Source organism: Crocuta crocuta, unplaced genomic scaffold (assembly GCF_008692635.1).
Source record: "Crocuta crocuta isolate KB4526 unplaced genomic scaffold, BGI_CrCroc_1.0 scaffold121, whole genome shotgun sequence".
Lineage (NCBI taxonomy): Eukaryota > Metazoa > Chordata > Mammalia > Carnivora > Hyaenidae > Crocuta > Crocuta crocuta.
In genome coordinates, this window is record NW_027528608.1 from 247187 (window position 1) to 271266 (window position 24080).

General features: G+C 39.8%; 1 protein-coding gene and 1 long non-coding RNA gene across 2 annotated transcripts; one reads left to right on the forward strand and one right to left on the reverse strand.

Moving 5' to 3' along the window:
- Positions 1–10803: 10803 nt before the first annotated feature.
- On the reverse strand, positions 10804–15886 carry UQCRFS1 (ubiquinol-cytochrome c reductase, Rieske iron-sulfur polypeptide 1). The gene is made up of 3 exons (XM_077754685.1): positions 15878–15886; positions 15594–15825; positions 10804–11689 (listed from the first exon to the last, which is right to left on the reverse strand). The coding sequence occupies exons 1-3, from the start codon at positions 15884–15886 to the stop codon at positions 11079–11081; spliced, it is 852 nt and encodes a 283-aa protein (XP_077610811.1). The 3' UTR covers positions 10804–11078.
- A 50-nt stretch (positions 15887–15936) lies between these two features.
- Positions 15937–23821, forward strand: LOC144223839 (uncharacterized). The gene is made up of 3 exons (XR_013332845.1): positions 15937–16001; positions 17508–17685; positions 23609–23821. It is a non-coding gene; the product is annotated as an uncharacterized LOC144223839 (long non-coding RNA).
- The last annotated feature ends 259 nt before the right edge of the window (positions 23822–24080 follow it).

A 24080-nucleotide genomic window follows, 5' to 3' on the forward strand; every position in this document is an offset into this window, starting at 1 on the left:
TTAACAATAGCCAAGTATGGAAAGAGCCCAAATGTCCATCGACAGATGAATGGATAAAGAAGATGTGGCATATGTGGTGTATATCTTACCATTTGCAAGAACATGGATGAAAGTAGAAGGTATCATGCTAAGCGAAATTAGTCAGTCAGAGAAAGACAAATGACTTCACTTATATGAGGACTTTAAGGTACAATACAGATGAACATAAAAGAAGGGAAGCAAAAATAATATAAAAACAGGGAAGGGGACAAAAAACATAAGAGACAAATATGGAGAACAAACAGGGTTACTAGAGGGGTTGTCGGAGGGGGGATGGGCTAAATGGTAAGGGGCATTAAGGAACCTACTCTTGAAATCATTGTTGCGCTATATGGTAACTAACTTGGATGCAAATAAAAAAAATATATCAATAAAAAAAAAAGAAAGAAAAAGCCTAATCATCACCCTCCCCTCAACTCTACACTTGTGACCTCTTCTAACAGGATAGAAGTATTCATCCATACCTTCCTCCTTGCTCATGCAAACATATCAAAGCAACAATATAGAGGATGTTTTTGTTTTTGCCAAAGAGAACGATATTTTACATTTTACTTTGTAAGTTTCTTTTTTTTCCATTTAGCAATATGTCATGGACATCTCCATACATCTATAGATATTTGTATAACTCATTTCCCCTGATCTCTTTCTACATATACACAAATAGATGCATATATCCATATATATATGTATGTATGCATTATGTATGTATGTGTATGTGAGTACAGATATGTGCAAAATGGGCTGTCATTCATTCTCAGCAGGGGCAGGCAGCTAGTCACATTTTCTCACTTTTTTCTTGTTAACTTGTTTCTATAAAGCCCTCTCCTCCCTCTGAGTCCTCCACATTCACTGCAATTCCAGCTAATCCATGTTAACATCACCCGGTATTCTTCCGCACTTTTCCTACGCTCATAAAACACATTAAAAATATTTATATATTTTATGTCATTGTCATTTTGTTTCTAGTTTGGGCCCACTATATATTCACTGATACAAATATTCTTATATCTTCATTTTTCCATAGTTGTGTTTTTGTTTCTAGGGGTAGCATCTCAGAATAAAGCCTGCATTAATGGGTATGTGTATTTTTGGTTTGGGAAAGCAGTCTGAAGAAGTATATTAAAACTATTTCCTATTTCTGCCAGCAATATGTGAGTGCCCCTTTCTCACACTTATTCAACAGCAAAATATTATTTTTCCTTAAAGTTTTTCCCACCTGATGGATAAAAAGTGATATCTCATTACCAACGGAATGGGAAAAGATAGTTGCAAATGACATATCAGATAAAGGGTTAATATCCAGAATCTATAAGGAACTCACCAAACTATACGCCTGAAAAACAAACAACCCAGTGAAGAAATGGGCAGAAGATATGAACAGACACTTCTCCAAAGAGGACATCCAGATGGCCAAGAGACACACGAAACGATGCTCAGCATCCCTCCTTATGCATAATGAGAGCTGGGGTCCACTTTGTTTTCTTCCAGAGGGATCCCATTTATTAAACAGTCCATTCTTTTTGCCACTGAATTGAATCCTGCTTTTCTTATATTAAATTCTCATATTCCCTGAGATCTCGTTCTTTTCTTTATAATCTATTTTGTTCCACTGATATGTCTATTCCCATGCCAATGTCATATGAATTTAACTACAATGGTGTTATAGCAGATGCTTGTATCTCAAGCAAATCTTCATTCTTTTTCATACTTTTCTTAGCTCTTCTTGGATATTTTTTCTTCTATATAAATTTTATGCCCATTTTATACTAAATAAAACAAAAGCATACAAACAAGCAAACAAACCACTATGGAGATTCTAAATGCATGCTAATTTGGAGAGAATTTACTTTTTAATAAAACTAAGCTATCTCGGGGCGCCTGGGTGGCTTAGTCGGTTAAGCGTCCGACTTTCCGACTTTCGCTTAGGTCATGATCTCGCGGTTTGTGGGTTCGAGCCCCGCGTCGGGCTCTGTGCTGACTGCCAGCTCGGAGCCTGGAGCCTGTTTCAGTCTGTGACTTCCTCTCTCTCTGACCCTCCCCTGCTCACGCTGTCTCTCTCTCCTAGAAATAAATAAAACATTTAAAAAAAAAAACAAAAAAAAAACTAAGCTATCTCATTCAAGAGCATGCTCTATTTGCTTAGATCTTGATTTAGACTTCCTCCTCCCCTCCATAAAGTCCTATACTTTACTTATTTTTCATAAAGTCCTGTTGCTGTGGTCAAATTAATTCTCATATTAGGAAAACTGGTCATTGCCAGCCCCAATGTTGAAGGTAGAAGAGTGGGCATCACTGTTAAAGTTGCAGAAGACAACCTGGTCCTCATTGTAGCCCAAGATGCCCTTAGAGGTCCCTCCAATAGCTGCTTCACCACTTTCTTGATGTCATATTTGACAGCTTTTTCTAGATGGTAGGTCAGACCCACATCTAACATAAAGACCATGCCAGTAAGCTTCCCATTCAACACAGGAATGACCTTGTCCACAGCCTTGGCAACACCTGGAGAAATAGGAATGATATGCTGGGTAGCCACTCAGCCATCATGCCACAGTTTCCCAGACTTCCCATCTGCAGTCTTCTGAGTGGGAGTGATAGCATGGACTGTGCTCATGAGATCCTCTACAATGCTGAAACTGTTATGACTGACCTTANTTGATGATTCCGGAAGCACTGCTGACAATCTTGAGTTGTCATAATTATGGTTCATGCTCATCATTAACAGAAGGGGAAGAAATTATTACCTTTTTGGCTCTGCCCTTCATGTAAGTCACAGTGTTCTCAAGGTAAAGAAGGCACCAGGAGACTCTACAACATATTCAGCACTGGGATCTCACACCTGGAAGATGGACATGGGCTTTTTCCTTGATAATAAGTTTCTTATTCACAGCCTTGATTGTGCTATTGAGCTAGTCATGGGTGGAATTATACTGGATGAAGTTGAGATCAACAAAGGGGTCATTGTTGGCAACAATATCCATTTTGCCAGATTTGAAAACATCCTGGAAACCAGGCATGCAATATAGACAAATCCATTCACTCCAACCTTCACTATTGTATCTTAGGGATTGTGCAGCTGTCTGTCCAACAGGGAGGAGTAGAGAGTCTAAATTTCTTTTACTAGTACTTTATTTTAAATGTTTTATTTATGGGGCACCTGGGTAGCTCAGTCGGTTAAGGATCTGACTTTGGCTCAGGTCATGATCTCACAGTTCGTGGGTTTGAGCCCCATGGACTCTGTGCTGACAGCTCAGAGCCTGGAACCTGCTTCAGATTCTGTGTCTCCCTCTCTCTGCTCCTCCCCCCACTCCAGCGCCTGCACTCTCTCTCTTAAAAGTAAACATTAAAAATTAAAAAAAAATTCAGTAAATGAGACTGATTTTTCATTTTTGTGTATTATATTTAAGGTCTGGTTTTAATATTAATTTTATGTTGAATTCATTAAGTGAATTGTAGAGCTTCCATATTCCACCTTACCCCACAACCCCATGGTATAGAATTTTGCTAATTCAAAGTATACTTCATAGACTAGCAGGATGAATATCAACTGGATATCAAGCTCACTTCCTAGAACTTGTTAGAAAAGCAAAATTTCAGGCCCTAGCCCAGACCTAACGGAATTAGGATATGCAACACAAACAAGATCCCAGGGTGAACTGTATGCATGGTAAGATTACAGAAGCTCTGATCTAGAATAGTTGAAACAGGGATGAAATGATCTTTTCCTTAAAGTGTCATACAGAATTCAGATATGAAGCCAACCAGTCATATTAACTTTTTATACTTAATTTAATCTATGCTAATTGGTATATTCAAGGTTTCTACTTCTTAGGTAAATTTTGGTATTTTATATTTTATTAATAAATCATCTGTATCCCCTGAGCTTTACAACTTTGTTGCATAGAATTGCATTCTTATATTATTTGATTACTATTTCAATATCTTCCATCACTTGATGTCTAGTTCTCTCATCTTATGTATTTTTGTTTTCATTTTGTTTCTTTTTATCAAACTTACAAAAGCTGTATCTATTTTCTTGTTCTTTTCAGAGAACTAGCCTTTGGCTTCAATTAATAATCCTTCAGTTAAAACCTGGCAGGGGAGGAGGCCCTACAACATGAACCATTACTATGGATGAGTTCAGCTTTGCTATTAGCATTGAAATCATGTATACATGCAAATCTGAACTTCCAGGGACCAAAGCATGAGAATGCAGGATTAATATCTATCTTTAGTTGATGAATCACAGTCTGAATAGGGATATACCTCCACTAAAATTGCCTTTCTGCATACCTGATCATATTCTAAATGTCATGTATGGTCTCCCTGGTATAGTTCACTAAACAACATTTTGAGCATTTGTGTTTTGCTTTAAGGTCTATAATGCCTTTCATACCCTTTATCTCATTTGAGATCTATGTTTAAAAGGGTCTAATAGATAATCTTGATTAAGGGGAATACAGTCCTAACCTGATTTTCATATACTGAGAACAGCTGCGGCCCTCAGAATGTTGTTTCTCCAAAGGGCTAAACAAATCCCACAGATGAGTGTATATTTTGGGCAGAGCTAATAAGAAAGCAAGTATTCCCGCAGATAAGGAAAAAGCATGAGTTGAAATTTAGCCATGAACAGATAAAAGTGGCAAATTTCAGATATTCATCTTAAACCAGACAATTATGTGAAATGCATTAGCTTTTCTTCTCCTTCAATTAAGGAGTCAAGGTTTTGTTTGCCCTTTTAAAAACTATGAAAAAACTCATTACGCACTTTCACTTCTTACCTTTGCAAATATTCTAATCAGATAAGGATTTCAAAAGCTAGATGACTGTAAGGCTTTTGCACTCAAATTGACCCAACTTGAGGATAATAGCTGCAAAAGTATAAAGTGTAGTTTATTGAATTTGGGATTTTCGGTTCATTGACAGACCAGTCTTATGTTGATCATTATGGAGGAGTTATTACAAAGATACTGCTGAAGCCCTTCACAAAATTAATTTTAGTCTTGTACCGCTGACCAGAGATTTCCGATCTATAATAATCTTTTTATAAGCATTCACATAAGCAAATACTTGAATAGTCTTTCTTTTGTGGTGTATTTAGGTCTCCTTTAAGCATCTAGAGTAGAAACCATCTTAACCTCACATTCCTGGCAGTACTATGCTTAGGATATTTTTAAATTGAATAAGTAGTGCTGAGTATTGAAAAAGAGAAAATAATCCTCCATCCTTCCTACCTCAGAGAATTGATCAATTCACCTACTTGATAGTATGTTTCCCCTCTAAGCAAAATGTTCCCATCCTAAATTCCAGGATAGAAAGTGCATAAAAGAGAGATAAAATGGTAGAAGTAATGACTTGATGTCCATTGTATTTTAGTGTTGGACATAAAATACTAAAGGACAAACCTTTTGACATTGAAATCTTATTTGGGGAGAATGTTCATTATGAAGTATATGGAAAAAGTAAAATAATCCATTAAGACCTTCAGTTATTCTTCCAATTTTTTTTTTCTTCTGGGAGTGTAAACTTAAATCCAAAACATCCTGTAATATAGTTCATTTCTCCACTGACCTAAAGGCCTAGAAAGATAAGATACACTGATATTACATGATTGTTCTATTTTTTAAAATGTTGGTACAAAGTGTTCCCTTGAAATCTTTTGTTTCAGACAATGGCACTCAGAAATTCACCCCCCCCACCCCCCATTTAAGGATTCAACTCCTTGGCTATGTACTTGCCATGGTCCCCAAGCCCTCTCAGTCTAGTGGAGGGGTGGGAGACAAACCATGAGAGTGAATTTTAAAAGAAAAATATGGATATCTAAATGGGTATGCCCTGGTTATTCTGGGGGAACTTGCTGCAAAAGTGAATGTAATTCAGGTGCAGGATACTACACCCAAACAATCTCTAAGGGGAGGCAGAGGACAAACCAGATAAAACAAAGGAAAGGGGAACAAGGCAGAAGAGAGGATGGGAAGAGACTAGGAGAAAACAAGAATGCAGGTAACACACAAGTTCTGTGTTACTAGAAAGATTTTACTGATGGAATGAAGATATGGAGGATCTTGTTAAAATCACCTTTTGACTTACATTAATGCATTAATTCCTAAAGAAACACTGAGGGGGTGTTATTTTTGAGATGAGGGAGAGGTACAAAGAGATTAAGTGTTTTATGTCAGTCCACAAGTCCAGGAAGTGGCAGAGCCAGGATTAGAACCCAAGAACTAAGCCCATACTCTTAACCTCGACACCACTTGGCAACTATATGGAGGATGGGTTTTAAAGTGAGAAGACTGGAGGAAAAGATGATCTGTTTGGTAGCTACAAGGCCTCAATTAAAGCATATGCGCGCGCGCGCACACACACACACACACACACACACACACGATAATGACCAGGACTATATAGACTCTACACTAAGGCTCCCCGGGTTAAACTAAAATTTCAGTTTTACCAACTTACCAGCAATATGATGATGTGCCTCAGTTTCAGTACCTGTAAACTAGGAATAGCAACATTATCCAGCTGACAGGATTCTTTGAGGATTAAATGAGATCCTACACAGAAGTACACTTTGCCTAGTGGCTAGGAGTCAGTGCTCAACGTTTGCCCCTATTAGAAAGTTACAAATTGAAGAGACAGGAATGGACCTGTTTTACTAAGTAGGTACAATTAGCAGGGTTTGGGGATTTGGGCCCAGGGGGAGGGGGATATGGAAAGGGAGACAGAGGGGAGTTTTTATTGCTGGCTAGATTACTAGCTAGCTTGGAAGGCCACCAACAATGAATAAGATGGCTTATGGGAAACAGAGAGGACTTCCTTTCCTTTTGAACATTTTAACGTGTTAATGGAATATCTATGCACAAATGCCCAGTTTAAATGGTTGAACAGGAGTATGAAGCTTAGGGAAGTAATCTAGGGCAGTCATTAACAATCAGATGACAAGGGAAGTGTTAGAACACTGGGCCAAGAATATCATTCTGAAAAATATGCACATTTATTTCGGGTTAATATATAAAATATATTTAAATGACATGAAAATATAGAAAATGTCAGTTTTAGCAGTGTGGGAATGAAGAATGACTTACGACAAATATAGTATATTCAGATTATTCAGAAAAATTAGGGTACTAATAGCACATTCTGATCTCAAATCATATATATCAAATAAAGACAAGTGTCTTCTACGCATTCAGTTTTGAGTCAACTAGATTTTACTAAGTTATGCTCGGGAAAAACAAAATAAATTTAACATCAACAAATAATGTTAAGTTTTTTGAAAGGTTATTTTCTGTAACCACTTTGTTTAAAGCATAATAAAAAGGCACTTAAGGGGCGCCTGGGTGGCTTAGTCGGTTAAGCATCTGACTTTTGCTTAGGTCATGATCTCGCGGTTCGTGGGTTCGAGCCCCACGTCGGGCTCTGTGCTGACTGCCAGCTCAGAGCCTGGAGCCTGTTTCAGAGTCTGTGACTCCCTCTCTCTCTGACCCTCCCCTGCTCACGCTGTCTCTCTCTCCTAGAAATAAATAAAACATTAAAAAAAAATAAAATAAAAAGGCACTTAATCTCAAGACTGTCCCAATCTTTATTCCCAGTAAAAATAAATACATGTTAATGATCTGATGTCAGGATGTCAACTGGTCAAATTTCTTTTTTAAAGGTATTTCCCCCTAATATCCAGGGTTTCACTGATACAATAAAAAAGCTAACGTAAGTCTGCTCTATCCATTTAGTAGTTTCAAGTAATTTTACTTGTCCCATTACTTGTGGAATCAAGCCTTCTTTAAAAACTAAATACGAGACTGGAATTTAAGTTTATCATTAGTCAAAATATCACAAAAGCCATGAACAGCCACCAAATCCAGCAATTCTAGCACAGAACACCTGTGATACATCTAGGAACCTGCAAACTTCCTATTTTGTCCTTCACAGGCACGTAGCTGCTAATGCAGTTATTCTGGCATTTCAAATATGGAAAGATGAAATATTTTGAGTATCACTTGAGGGAGGGAGGGGGTAATAATAGGGTATGAGCATTTCTCTTCCATGTTGTTGGCATTTTTGGCAGCACAGTATTTTTTTAGCTTGTGGACTTGTGTTCCCCTCATAAGTGAACATTTCATGTTCCTGCTCCCGCATCACTCCACCCCAATACCAGCAGCATGCTCCAATCGCTGTGACATAATGGCCACAAATACCCCATAGGGTAGCAATGTTGCCCTGGGTTGAACACTACTATTGTAAAAGGTTGGCTCAGTTGATTAAAATGCTGCTTTTAGCAGTTTGGATGTCTTTGTTGCAATACCAAATACTGAGAACACAACAAATGCTTATTTAAGAAAATCAATCTCCAATACTATGACAGGGAGTAGAGGGGATTCAGAGAATCCTAAAAGGTCAGAGAACTCTTAGAACTCTAGTCCAACCATCCCTAGTTTACAGATGGGAAAAATGTACAAAAGAAGTTAAGCAACAGACCATGGCTAGGAAATGGCTAAGCCAGAATTAAAACCCTAAATTCTAGTCCAGTACTTCTTCCATGACACCATGCCCCCAACTCACACAACCCACACTTGGAGCTTTTAAGCTCAGCAGCTTCAATTATGTCCAAAGGAACAAAATTCCTTTAAACTTTCACACATGAAGACAACCCCTCCCCCCTCCAAGCCCACCCAAAGTCACTCAGATTCAATGGGGTCTAAGGATTCATTTAATAATGCTTTGAGATCTCTATTCCTGGTTTAATGATTCACCTTCAAATTAAAACTTGGCATTTTTATTGATCAATCCAACCAAGTAAGAATTTTACAAATGTAAAATATATACCAGTTCCTACATTAGTGTATCCTGAGGAAGTGATGAATAGCTCCTGCTGCCATTTTATAAAGGTAGGAACTTAATAATTCAAATTCAAATTTTGTCAGCGTATAATAAATATATTGGTGTAGTTTTTAAACAGTAAGTTGTAGACAACTGGCACCATGAAAAAGCAGCATATTTAAGTGTAAGATGATCTTCCCCATAAATATTAGGAAAAAAGGAAATCTTCACTACAATGATAAACAAGTAAAATATCCAACAAATACATACTAATTTCTCATGACCTCAAAATCGGGGGTGGTGGGGAGGGGCACATATTTCATGCAGGATACTCTAAATATTAACAATGAATACTACATACTCATATTGCTTATACATAATGATGTAATTTCACTACTTTTAGTAAATTGTTTGGCACTTTTTGTCTCATATTTACACCTAAATTTACACTATTATTTATAAGCCCCATTTGTCACACCTGCTTATTTTCTTTTTAGAATGGTAAAGGTATAGTAAAGAAACCAAGTATCTGCTCATAAACATAAAAACTTGACATTTTCTTTTTGTTACACTTAGCTACTGTTTTAAAGACTGGAATCCTGGATGGCCAGTTCCCTTTGGAAGATCTAACCACTGAATCTAGTTTGCTTTCTTACAAATGCATGTGTGAGCAAAGATGGACCCAGTGGGGGGTGCCTGGGTGGCTCTATCGGTTAAGTATCCAACCTCAGCTCAGGTCATGATCTCATAGTTCGTGGGTTCAAGCCCTGTGTTGGGCTCTGTGCTGACAGCTCAGAGCCTGGAGTCTGCTTTGGATTCTGTGTCTCCTTCTCTGCCCCTTCCCTATTTGTGCTCTGTCTCTCAAAAATAAACAAATATTTGATGAGCCTGGGTGGCTTAATTGGTTGAACGTCCAACTTCAGCTCAGGTCATGATCTCACAGTTCGTGAGTTCAAGTCCCACGTTGGGCTCTGTGCTGACAGCTCAGAGCATGGAGCCTGCTTTGGATTCTGTGTCTACGTCTCTCTCTGCCCTTCCCCAACTCGTGCTCTGTCTCTCTCAAAAATTAATAAATGTAAAAAAATTGTTTTAAATATTAAAAAAAAAGATGGACCCAATGATATATTACTGATCCACCTCCAAAAAGCAAACTTATCAAAATAGCCGTGATTCTCAACAAAGGACAAAGCCCACTAACTCTTAGTTCCCAGGGAGAATCTCAGATCTCAGTCTTAGTTCACCTATGTAATTAAAGGTAGGAGGCAGAAAGAAGAGGGTGGCAATTCTGATGTCTCTCTGTACCCACCACCTTCACATCACGAAGAGTGGGGACTGCATACCCAACTGAAGGAAACACCTCAAAATGTTACTGCAGAAACAAAACCGACAGGATCACTGTCATACTAACACAGTATTGAGTCTCAGATACACTTCTCCTCTTTTGCCTCTTGACAGGGTGGATGCAGGAGCAACTGGAACATGAACATCCATATCCGATGAAGGAAATAACAGTGGTGCTCCCATTTTGGAAGGCTTTTCTCAGATATCCCACCACTGCCTCTTAAAACTAAAGAATTCTAATTACTAACTTACTCCCGTAAGTGAAAAACAAAATTTCCTAGCAGGAAAACAGCTAGCTACAGCTGGGGCTAAACCCTCAGAGCTGCTAACACCCCATTTAGGATTCTCCCATAGTTTACATTCAACATCATTATACAGACTGGGGACTTAGGGGCAGGTAGGGCAGGACACCAACAGCCTGGACTCATGCAAAAGAACAGAAGGGAAACCTGGATACTAATGTTTCTGCCAATACCATAACATCTCCCAGGACTTGGAAATGACCAGCTAGTTTTACCTCAGTCTAACCATTAGCTCTGCAGAACCTGTGACCCTGACACACAGAAGGAAGATGAAGGAGAAAGTCAATTACAGATTTCACAAATATCTAGTACATCAGTCTGTAATTTTTAATTAAACTATCAAAGACACCGCACCTTTTAAGTCTTTTGAGTTTAACAACGTTTAACAGTGGCTTTATTAGGTGAACGCTTGAAAGCATTCAACGTGAAATTCAATTTACTTCACATTAATGTTTGCAAATACATTATTAGCAATTCTTAAATATTTCAAATCAACCAACTTAAGTATAGAAGGCTTGCTTATTGGTCTTCTGAGGTGACAAGACGACTGAAAGGAGCCTAGGACTTAAGTCCAGATCTCTAACCAACAATCACCATGTCATCACTGGTGAACTCATATGAGGGAACTTCAAGATTGAGAGGTGCAGGGCCCTTCCTGATCCTGCCAGAAGCATCATAGTGTGACCCATGGCAAGGGCAGTAATAACCACCAAAATCTCCTGCATTTGCAATGGGTACACAACCAAGATGAGTGCAAACACCTATCAGGATAATCCATTCAGGTTTCTTTACTCGATCTAAATCATGCTGTGGGTCCCTCAACTGGGAGACTTCAACTGCAGCTTCCTGCTCAATTTCCTTCTTGGTTCTATGACGCACAAACAGTGGTTTTCCTCTCCATTTGAAAGCCATATTCTTGCCTTCTGGTATATCGGATAACTTGATTTCGATTTTCGACATGGCCAACACATCAGCAGAAGCACTCATGCTGGAAACAAACTGGGAGACGACATTCTTGGCAGCATATGCAACACCTATACTAGTTGTTGCAGTTATCAAATAGGAGAAACCTTTTCTAGCCTCACTGCTCTCTTTTGAAGACTTTGTACCATCTAACACTTCGGTGCGTCGATAGTCAGAGAAGTCAGGCACTCTGATGTCTGTGTGGGAATAACGAACAGAAGCAGGGACTGCAAGATAAACAGAGTTAAAAAAACAATTAGATGAGTATCCTGAAAGAAGTATATTATCAGGAAATAACCTTTGTGAATTCAAAGCAAAAATCAAGTTATAAAAATGTGAAATATGGCACTAATCTCAGAAATGGTCAAGTTGGCAGTGCCAGTATAGAAAATACTGAAAAAGAAATGAAGTCAATCACAACCTGTCATACTGGTATGAAATCACGGGATAATGTGCGTAAACTGAGTTCTTCCTGATTGAATGCTGTTGATTCAGGATTCCTAACAATTTAGTATATCAAATCTAAAAAGTTAAGTGGTACTGTAAACAGCAATATTTTAAAATCCCCAAAATTCAATATGCCAAGACATACAATTATGTTAACTACCTCTCATATTCTCTGGATTACAAGGGACCATAAAACTCATCAAGTATACCAAATAAGTTGATTTGTGGGGCTCCTGGGTGGCTCAGTCAGTTAAGCATCTGACTCCTGATTTCAGGAGCCTGCTTGAGATTCTAGCTCTCCCTCTCTTTGCCCCTCCCCCACTCATGGTCTCTCTATGTTGCAGGCAGGTGAAATAAACATTAAAAATAGCTGACTTGTTATCATCTTAATCAAATGTTTATTTATTTACTCTCTGAAAGTTCAGTAGAACTGCTAAAAATTCATAAAATATTTATTACCATAAACGTTCTGTGAACTGTTACTATAACTTTAGTTACAGAAAATTTAGAGATTTTCTATTTTAGCTGGAGTATAAATCAGTACTATAACTTCAAGTAAAGTCAGAAAATATACAACTCTCAAATGAAAATCTCCAAAAGAACCAATTATTTCAATTTAGTACAGGATAAAAGAGCAAATTTTCATATATCCCCCTCTTCAGTGAAGGGCAGTAATTCTATAAGAGTAAAGGCATTATCTTTCTTTTTCAGTGCTGTGGGTTTCTCAACTGAGACACTACTACTGCAGGATGGCCAGATCTTTTTATCAAATGAATGTTAAAAAAATAGTTACTATTTACGTAGTGCTTTGGATGTACTGATTATGTCCTTTTATCCCATACCATTTAAAAATATCTGACAAAAAATTAACTTACTGGCATCACTTTTAAGCATGTTTCAGGAAGCAAATCTCTTTACAAATTGTAGATGCATTTTAGGGAATTTGCCACAGAGTTTTTCTAAAAGTTGTCCTTTTTAGAAAAGGGACATTACAAATTCCCCACTTAAAAACTGTGCTGTTTCAAAAAGAAAAACGTACTTATAAAATGCATTTTCATGTAAGTTGCAATTTTACTTCCGCTACTAGGCTATCTCATCCTAATATATTTCCTGGAGCATTACAATAAATAATACAACTACTTTTCACACAGTTCTCAAGGTCAGTAACAATGGAAGCCATAAGTACAATTCACTCTTGAACATGGAGATTAGGGGCACTGATCCCTCATGCAGTTGAAAATCTTGTTATCTTTTGACTCTCCCTTAACAGTTTTGTTAAAGTTTTGTGTTGCCTGTGAGCCTTACCCATAACATAGTCAACTAATACATATGTTGCATGTTATATATATATATCATATACTGCATTCTTATAATAAAGCAAGCTAGGGAAAATATTAAGAAAATCACAAAAAATACATTTGCAGCACTGTACCATATTTATAAAAAAAAAAAATGCACACATAAGTGGACCTGCACAGTTCAAATCCATGTTGTTCAAGGGTGAACAGTATTCCCAAACAATGGGGAAACCTATCAAAATCACTCTCTGTACTTTCCTGGGACCAGGACAAGGGTAGTGACTACTTGATATTTACAACTATGGCAAAGTGACATTACATCATATATTACCCTACCTCTACCTAATGCCAACCCATCAGTGTAGACTGGGGTTTGGGACCAAGTTATGAATTACTTTCCTTTGAAATTCTCTGGAATTACAAAGGAAAATGTGTACCAATACCTAAAAGACGAAGGAACCAAAGTCCATACATCTACATTAAAAACAGTATCTCCAACACTTGACCATAGAACAAGTATACCAGCAAATGTACAGGAACATTAAATAGAATGATTTTAACATTCTCATTCAGAGATTTGGTGATGAAAGGAATCCAGCTGTCTACTCCATTCTATCTACCTTACATTTTATATTGTTAAGTGTATATACATACATATAAATAAGTAATACATATATTTAAAAATATATCAGAACCTTATGGTTCTGTATGGTTTACCAGTTTTTGGGAAAGTCAGGTAAGCCTCTAACTTTTAGGAGAAACCCTCTAGTCATTAGACAAATTCCAAAGATGCTTTTTGCATTTGCTACTGAGATTTTGTCCTCCCTTATTGTTTCTCACCTCGAGATCCAAAGAATAGGCTTGGATGGCTAGTGTACTCTGTTCATGCCCTGAACAGTGTCTCCAAAACCCACTGGTGCACCCAAACAACAAAAATCGTTATTTTATTCACTCACAAATATTCTGCACTACCTGTATGTGAAATCTGAGGTCTTAGGAAACAGAAAAATAGATTCTTCTCTATGTCCTCAAGCTCAAGGTCAGAGGACTCACCAGGAAAATGCAATAGTACAGTGTTATGTACCATAAAAATAAAAGAATCAGTAAATATAAAATTTTATTGACCTGACCCTGAACTGAGATTGACTTGGTAAGATGGAAATGCGGAAAATTGAGTGGAAGGATTATTTTAAAGCAAAGAGAACAGGGTGACTGAAGGAAGACTAAAGAGAGTGGGGTAACTTAGCTTGTAGGGCAAATGTCACACTGTCAATGGGGCCAGAAGGTGACACAATGAAGTGGTTCTGGTGAGAACTGTGATGAACTGGAAGTCATTGCTCCAACGAAGAGGACAGCCAGTGCACAGCACACTAGACTTTTCCCATGTTGAAACGAGTTCAGTGTTGCCAAATTCCAACATTTTAAAACATGCAAGAAATCCTCCTTTTAAGACTATGCAGGTTGGACACACTACAGGTACAATGGCACACAGACTGCCATTTCAGGATTTCCAATTCAGAACATGAAAAAAAAAAAAAAAAGGTGTGGCACAAAAGATGAGTAGGATCTGGTTCCTGGCTAAATCAGTCTTTCAAATCCATATTCTATCACATACACAACGTTTATCCTTGTGAGTCATTTCACTTCTTGCAGTCTGTTTTCTCATCTGTAAAATGGGAATATAATCAACCTCTGCTTGTGACTCTCCTTGAGGATTAAACTGATTATACTGTGAAACCCTTTGGCCCCGCAAAACAGTACTGATAGTCCACACCATTAATGACCTTGGGGCTTGGGTTACTGTCTTTCTAATGCTTTTGAGAGGTGTGCGTGAAAAGGAAGGGCACTAGACAGTTCAGGCGGTGGTGAGCAGGACAATAGCAGTTCTCATTTTTTGAGCATGTATAATATAGCGCTCCAAAAATGTGCTAATGGCTTTAGAATTTTTCCATCTAAACCTCATGACATTATCTAGGAAACTGGTATAATCATCCACTTCACTGATGAGGAAAAACATTAAGAAATTTGCCAAAAGTAAAACGACATATAAGCAGCAAAAGTTGTCAGACTTTGCTGGAAACAGTTGGCATTCAGAGTTCTTGAACTTAACCTACGACGTACAAAATTTAGTCTGTGATTTGGGCAGACTGGCCGCCAACGGATACAATCCCACAGACGCGCGAATGCGATAGCTGGAGGTCACCTAAGATCGCCCAAGCTAGCCGCGTCCGCGCACGGGTGAGGGCAGAGACCTGCCCAAGGTCGACCCAGCACGGCAACTTAATCCCCCAACGGGGCTCCACTCCATTTCCCCGCCCTCCTCAGCTGCGCCATGGGTCGAGGGCCGGAGGGAGCGAGAACAGGGGTACCCCTCAGCCCGGCTCACCATTGAGGCCCACGGAGGCGACCAAAGGCCGGCTTGCGGCCTGGCCACTCAGCGACTCCCGGCACAAGAAGGGCCGCTTCNGCCCGAACGGGCGGCCACCGACAACATGGCGACAGCTGCTCCAAACGCCGAGCCGGTCACAGGAACGACCTTCCGCCGCGGCGCAGGCGCGAGAAAGGGCAGGAGGCGCGCGATCCGTGACGTCAGCGCGCCGGCCTAAGCGGTGGCCCCACTGAGGGGTGGGGGGTGCAGCGCACCGAGAGGAGCTGCGTCAGAGGCGGGACTATGAGCATACGCTAAGAGCGGAAGGGGCGGGGCGGAGCTGGGCGGGAAGGGGGCGGGNCTTGACGTGTAAACTGGTATCTGCTGGGAGGAAGGCGAGCAAAGGAGGCCCGCAGGAGTCGCCCCGTGAGTCCACTTTGGGTCCCTCAGAGTAAAAACTTCATCTGTAGGAAACTAGGGATAAGAATAAGTCATCATAATAGGTTAAGGATAATAGCAGTTCTTAACATATGTGCATATATAATGTTATACGTATATATAAGGATATATGTTAGGATGTATACATATATATTAGGTTATATGTACTTATGAAACCTAGAACATAGCCCAGCATACAGTGGCCACTATGTGTGTACTACTATAATGATGACTATTAGTACTATAGAACTAAAAAGTAAATTTTTAAAAGGCCGGGGATTTATGTGTGAAAGCTCAACAATAATAATGATAATGGTAATGGTTTATGTGTATTAAGCATTTACTATGCATAAGATTTTGTATTTTACCTTCATTCTTTCATTTATAGTCAATGTCCTTATGAGGCAACAGGTATTTTCCAATGAGGAAACCACTCTTGAGAAGAATTATGTGCCCAGGACTAGATAGCCAACAAAGGGTGACAGGGGTTAGTCTGGCTTTTGAGCTCTTAACCACCATCAGTTTCCCTAAGTGAGATTTTAGAGGATTCAGGGATGGGTCCCCAAATAATTTTCTATCACACGGTGAGAAACTGATTTCCTTTATAAAAAAAAGAAGTTTATTTTTGAGAGACAGAGATAGGGCAGGAGCAGGAGAGGGGCAGAGAGAGAGGGAGACACAGAATCTGAAGCAGGCTCCAGGCTCTAGCCTCTGAGCTGTCAGCACAGAGGTGGAAGGGGTTCCAACTCACAAACCCGGAGATTAGGATCTGAGCGGAAGTCAGACACTTAACCAACAGAGCCACCCAGGCACCCTGAATATTATTTCCTTCTTAATTCTCTTTCAATCCTTCTGATTACACCAATGAGAAAGTCCCAGTTTGGTGCTAATATATTGTTTTTTGTTTTTTTTTTTAATTTTTTAATTTTTTAATTTTTTATTTATTTTATTTTTATTTATTTTTTTTACAAATAGTTTATTGTCAAATTAGTTTCCACATAACACTCGGTGCTCATCCCCACAAGTGCTAATATATTGTTAATTGCTCTCTAACACTTGCTAACTTCCCCTTTAAGAGAATAGGCCTCGACTTCAAAGCCCTTGGGTAGTTGAAACAGCAGGTAGAAGATTTAATAATATTTTCTTTTCATGGTATTTATTTTGTCTCCTTACTGATTTTCCAATGACTCTAGTGAAGAAAACTTCTACATTTACTAAGGTCAAAATGAGTTAATTTAAATATTAAGTAAATGAAGTTTTTCTGTGCTGTGCATGGGCCCTGGGACCTTGGCAAGTTTCCTGACTCCTCTATGCTTTAGTTTCCTCACCTGTAAAATGTAGGTGGTAATGATGCCACCTAGAAGGAGTAAATGTACTAATATGTGTAACAGCACCTATAAGGGGCCCCACATGCTAAACATCAGGTTTGCTAGTATTGTGTTATTTGACATCTTCCTTCAATTCCTGCTGAGTCATTTGTATTCCTCTCTCTAGGTCCACAACACACTGACCACTTCCTCCTGGACACTTCTTAGGGTCTAAGTCTTGGGCATCGTTATTGCCCTAGGGACTCTGTGGTACTCTCAGCATTGGAAGTGGCCTCCTCAGGGGCTGCCCTGACTTGGCTAGCCATTGGTCTGGCACTAGGCTAACCCCAGTAACAACCTTAAAGGTAAGAGTGGATGCTTCCAGAGCAGCTACTACACCCCATGCACAGTTTGAGTTCTTTACATGGAATAATGCACTTAATATCCACAACAGCCCTTTGAAGTGGGTAAGGGTAGGTGAGGATGGAAAAATAGAGGAAGGAGCCTTTACAAGACTCTGGGTTTAATCCTAGTTCTGCCACTCAGAAGATATAATCCTAAAATGAGTTGTATATAACCTCTGTGTATGCCTCAGTTTTCCTTCTATAAAATGAAGATAATAATAGTATTTATCCCCAAAGGGTTATTTTAAGGAAGAATTGGACTAATGTATGTAAAGTACAGAGAACCATGCCTGGCACACAGTAAGTGCTATGAAATGTCCATGATAACAATAAAAATAACTCTTCCCATTTTATACAGGAAGAAACTGAGATTCAAAGATGACAAATGAGGAGCACCTGGGGGGCTCAGTTGGTTAAGCATCTGACTTCGGCTCAGGTCATGATCTCCAGAGCCTGGAGCCTCTTTCAGATTCTGTGTCTCCCTCTCTCTCTGACTCTCCCCTGTTTATGCTCTCTCTCTCTCTCTCTGTCTCTCTCTCAGAAGTAAGTAAAAAAACATAAAAAAATTAAAAAATAAATAAACATTAAAAAATTAAAGAAAACACAAAAAACAAAGATGACCTACCAGAAGACACGTCATTTTCTTCAGCCCTACTGAGATATAATTGACACACAGGTGTAAATTTAAGGTGTATAATGTATTGACTTGATACACTTGTATATTGCAACTTGGTTACCACCATAGTGTTAGCTAACACCCTAGTCACACCATAGAATTATCATTTCTTTTTTGTGGTGAGAACACTTAACAATCTAGTTTCTTGGCAACTTAGATACCTATGTATTATTGTTAACTACAGTCACCATGCTGTATGTTAGATCTCCAGAACTTACTCATCTTAGAACTGGAAGTTTGGACCCTTTGACTGATATCTCCCCATCTCCCAAAGCCCCAGTCCCTGGTAACCACCACTCTAATCTGTGTTTGTCTGAGTTCTACTTCTTTTTATTCAATATATAAGTGAGATCATATAGTATTTAACTTTCTCTATCTGAATTCTTTCACTGATCATAATGCCTTCTGTTTGTCCATGTTGTCCCAAATGGCAGGATTTCCTTCTTTCTTCTGGCTGAATAATATTCAGTCCAATGTAGGTACCATATCTTCTTTTTCCATTCATCCATTAACAGACATTTAGGTTGTTTCCATATCTTGGCTATTGTGAATATTGCTGTAATGAACATACCAGTGCCCATATCCCTTTAAATCCTGTTTTCATTTCCTTTCGATATATACCCAGAATTAGAATTGCTGGATCATATGGTAATTCTACTTTTAATTTATTGAGGAACCTCCATACTGTTTTCCATACTGGCTATACCAAGTTACATTCCCACCAGCAGTGCACAAGGGGTCCCTTTTCTCCATCCTCACCAGCATTTGTTATATACCTTATTTTTTTGATAATAACCATTCTAACAGATGTGACATGATATCTCATTGTGGTTTTGATTTGCGTTTTCCTTATTAGTGATGTTGAGCAACATGTGCCTGCTGACATTTGTGTGTCTTTTTTGAAAAAATACCTATTCAATAAATAAAAATGTTTATTTATTTTGAGAAAGGGAGAGTGAAAGCAAGTGGGGGAGGGGAGAGAAAGAATCCCAAGCAGGCCCCCTGCTGTCAGCGAACAGCCCAATGTGGGGCTCAGTCTTACTAACTATGAGATTATGACCTGAGCCTAAATGAAGAGTCAGACAGTTAACTGACTGAGCCATCCAAATGCCTCCCCCTCCCCCGCCCATTTTTTAATCAGATTGTTTATTTTGTTGATATTAAGTTGTATGAACTCTGTATATATTTTGACTCTTAATCTCTTATCTGACATCTGATTTGCAAAGATCTTTGCCCATTCTTTTTTAAATGTTTATTTTTGAGAGAGAGAAAGACAGAGTGTGAGTGGGGGAGGGAGAGAAAAAGAGGGAGACAAGAATCCAAAGCAGGTTCCAGGCTCTGAGCTGTCAACACAAAGCCCGCTGTGGGGCTTAAACTCACACACCATGAGATCATGACCTGTGCTAAAATTAACCAACTGAGCTACCCGGGCGCCCCAGTCCTCTCCCATTCTAATGGTTGCTTTTTTATTTGTTAATGGTTTTCTTTGCTGTGCAGAAGACTTTTAATCTGACATACTCTCACTTATTAAGTTTTTTTTTGTTGCTTGTGCTTTTGGTATCACATCCAAAAAATTATTGGCAAGGCCAAAGTCAAAGAGCTTTTCCCCTATGTTTGCTTCTAGGAGTTTATAGTTTCTCTTCCTATGCTTAAGCCTTTTACCCATTTTGAGTTAATTTTTATGAGTGGTGTAAGTAGGGGTTCAATTTTGTTCTCCATGTGGTCATCCTGTTTTCCCAACACCATATATTAAAGACAGAATCCTTTCTCCCTTTTAATATTCATGCCTCCCTTGCTAAATATTAGTTAACCATATGTGTTAGGGTTTATTTCTGGGCTCTTGTGTTTCAGTCTTATTAAATTTGCTAAGACTTGCCTTGTGACTTTTCATATGATCTAAGCTGGAGAATGTTCCATGTGCAATGATGTATGCATTATTTTTCTTAATGGTGTCCCATAGTCCTGTGGCTTTCTTTGTTCCCTTAGTCTCTCAAATTTTTGCTCCTCTGATTGGATAATCTCAATTCATCTGTCTTCTGGCTCATTGATTCCTTCTTCTGCTTCGTCAAGTCTGCTGTTAAAGCTTTCTATTCAGTTTTTCTGTTCAGTCATTGTATTCTTCAGCTACAAAATTTCTGTTTGGTTCTTTTTTTATGTTTTCTATCTCTTTTTTTTCTTCTCATTTTGTTCTTGTATTGTTTTCTTGTATCATTAACTTGTATGTCTGTGTTCTCTGGCAGCTCTCTAGACGTCTATTGAATAATTATTTTGAATTCTTCATTGCACAATTCCTGGATCTCCATGCCCTTGGGGCCAGTTACTGGAGGTTTACTATATTCCTTTGGGGAAGTCATGTTTCCCTGATGGGTTATTTGTGTTGCCTTGCATCGGTGTCTGTGCATTTGAAGAAGCAGTCACCTCTTCCAGGTTTTGTGGAATGATTTCAGTAAAGGAAGACTTTTATCTGTGGGTGGGGGAACATATTGTGACCCTGGTCAAATGATGCAGGAAAGCAAGTTTGGAGGCATGTGGTGGCACCGGGTTTGGGGGTGCATGTTGTATTTTTTGGCTCAGGGCTCCAAAAACATCAACACATTTGTGGTCCTTGATGAACACTGTGGAGGATCACAGTCACTGCAAGGGCTGTTGGGATCCTTGGTAGCACCACCAAGTTCAGTAGCCAGGTACCGTGGCAGGCAGTAGTGGTACCAGAGTCAGGCATGCACACACTGGTATGTGGTGGCCAACCACAGGTGCCTATTTAGTGGCAGGGGCCAGTTTCAGACACATACATAGTGGTGAGAGTCAAGACAGGCAGCAAGGGCCAGAGCCAACTCTGGGCTCCCTGGTAGCTGGTGGGGTACTGGCTGTTGGCACACTCTCCTGTGGCTGTGGTCTCCCCTAGGCATGAGCACTGCAGAGAGGCTGGTGATGGGCAGCAGGTCAATTGCGTGAATGCACAGCTGGAGGGGATAGCCCCAAGCACACATGGTCGGCAGTCAGCCACAAGGGTCTAGGCTGGCATCTTGCTCTTGTACAGCCTCAGAGGCCTGAGCTGGCTGCCCCCATGCAGTTCTTGAGCTCCAGTCAGGATTGGGGAGTGGGGTGGGAGGAACTCAGGCAGCTGGTGAATACCTGTGGAACAAAGTCTGGTGAAATCTGCAGGGGCCCCACAGCAGCTCTGCTGGCCATTTATTTTTTCAATGGAGAAATCTGTGATTGTCTGCAGAGCAGGTCACTGTGAAGCACTGCTGCTCCTGCTGCATGGCTGTTACTGGAAGCCCCTGTTTTTCTTCCCTGTTCCTAACTGTCTGTGTTCATTTCCACTTTACCAGTCAGAAGCAGGACCTCAGTGAAGTGCCCCTGAAAGTCTGGGGAAGTCAGTGGTTCACCCTGCTCTCCCTTTCCTGGCACGGAGAACTGTTTCTAGTTGGGACATTTTCTCTTGGCACTGAGCAATGCTTAGGGGATGGGTTAATTTAAGTAAAATGAAGCTTACTTCTCTTTTTATGCAGAACTTCTCAGGTTTTTTGTTTACTATGTTGCCAAAGTTTCTTAAGTGGACCAGCTGTTCTAGAGCTGTATTTGTTTGAGATCACTTTCTAATTGCTAATCTTGTGGGGGAGACAGAGACTGAAGTCTCCTGTGTTGTCATTTTGATAACATCACTCCCTCAAAGACACGTCATCGATAAGTAAGAGCCCATTTGTTCTGGGTTCCAGTCCAGAGTTGTAGCAGGGAAGGGGGTAACTCTGTGGCTGAATATCGGTCCTCTCACGGAAGATGGAGGCTAGAATCCAGGAATGGCAGGCATATTGGAAGTTGGACCTATGTAGATCATCCAGTTGCTAGTTTTTTGTTTTGTTTTGTTTTTAACTGGATGGGCTGTTAGCTTTCATGCTTCAGCTTCTCTTTCCTTGAATCTACATCTTGATGGGCTCTAGAGGCAAACAACCTGGTTTGCATACTAGCTCTGCACCTTATAGTTGTGTGACTTTGGGCAATGCTGAGCTTCAGATTCCTCATCTGTAAAATAGGGATAAAAATGAAATTGCTATGCGGAATAAAAGAAATGAAGCAAATAAAGTACTTAGTCTTTGGTACACAGCAAGAGCCTCGTTAAGTGTTATTTTTTATAAATCAGCGTGTGGGAGGGAATTTGGGGTATGGGGGAAATAGCCAGGGACTGAGAAATGTAAATATTTGGTAAACTTCTCAGTCCCCAGGAACGCTGAAGAGCAAAATGTATGAAAGAAGCAGGAAGGAGGAGACAAGAAACAAAGTCCTCTTTTTAACAAATGAATGTCTCGTTTAAAGCAGAGGTCAGAGGTCAAGACTGGACACCCACATTCTCCTCCCCTCCTCAGTCCTTCCCAGATAAAGGAACCAACATGAGTTCCCTCCTTGTCCCACAGGTAGAGTTGTCCCACAAAGAAAACTTTTATTTGCAGGAAATGAGATCATGGGGAATGGCTTCCATAGTCATGACTCCCCCCAGAGAGGGTAGATGGATTCCTTTTGTTTAGGGTTAGGATGAATATTTATAGGGAAGCCTTGTCATCCTATGTAGAGATGGGTGTAAGGTCACACATGCACAGGAAAGAAACATGCCTATACATACAATGTATGTTATGTAAATGAGGCTGAGGCTCCTCCTTGGGCAAAGATTTTACTATTATAGTTAATATTATAATGAGGCAACGGTAATTGTAGGTCACTCCATGGTGCATCTGCACAGACAGCTTTAATTCAAAGGGTCTGGGTGGTCTGGGCCTGAGGGAAGTCTTATCAGGGCAGTCACCTTCATCTGGAGGGGTTTTAGGCTTCATTTGCCGGAGTCAAGAGGAAAGCCAAAAGAAGAGCTTAGGGAAAAATTTAAGACAAAGGTTAGTGAATACAAGCAGGTGGGCAGTAAAGGCCAGGTCTTGGTCCAGCTGGTGACAATATGGTATACCCAGTAATATAAACCCCAAAATTATTTGCTAGCATTTACAAGTTCTGAGTGTTTCTACCTACCCAGTGTAATAGACAGAATAATGCCCCCCTCCCCCCATACACTAAAGATGTGTGTGTCCTAATCCCTGGGATCTGGGAATATGTTACTTTACCTGGCAAAAGGATTTTAAAGATGGGATTAAGCGTCTCATGATGGGGAGATTATCCTGGATTGTTTGGATGGACCAAATGTAATCACAGGGTTCTTTTCAGCAAGTAGCAGATCAGAGAGAGGAGACCTATGCTATTGACTGAAGATGGAGGAATGGTGCCTGGCGCCAGGGAGTTGGGGCAGCCTCTGGAAGCTGGGAAAAGCAAGGGAACAGATTGTCCCTTAGAGCCTCCAGAAGTAGTAGCACTGTGGACCCACTTTAAACTTCTGACCTCCAGAATTGTAAAATAATAAATTTGTGTAGTTTTAAACCACTAAGTTTGTGGTAATTTGTTACAGTGGCAATAAGAAGCTGACACACACATGTACACACACAAAAAACCTGGAAGATCTAACCACATTAGTCCTAGATCCTCACATAGAAAATCAGTGAGGTAAGGACTTGCTTGCCACTTGGGGTTCTTCCTCACCTTATCTGCTTCACTGAGTTACATCACCTCCTATCTGCTGAGGTCTCTGAGTGTGTGTGGGACCACAGGTTTATACAATTCCATGAACAAACCTGATCTGTTG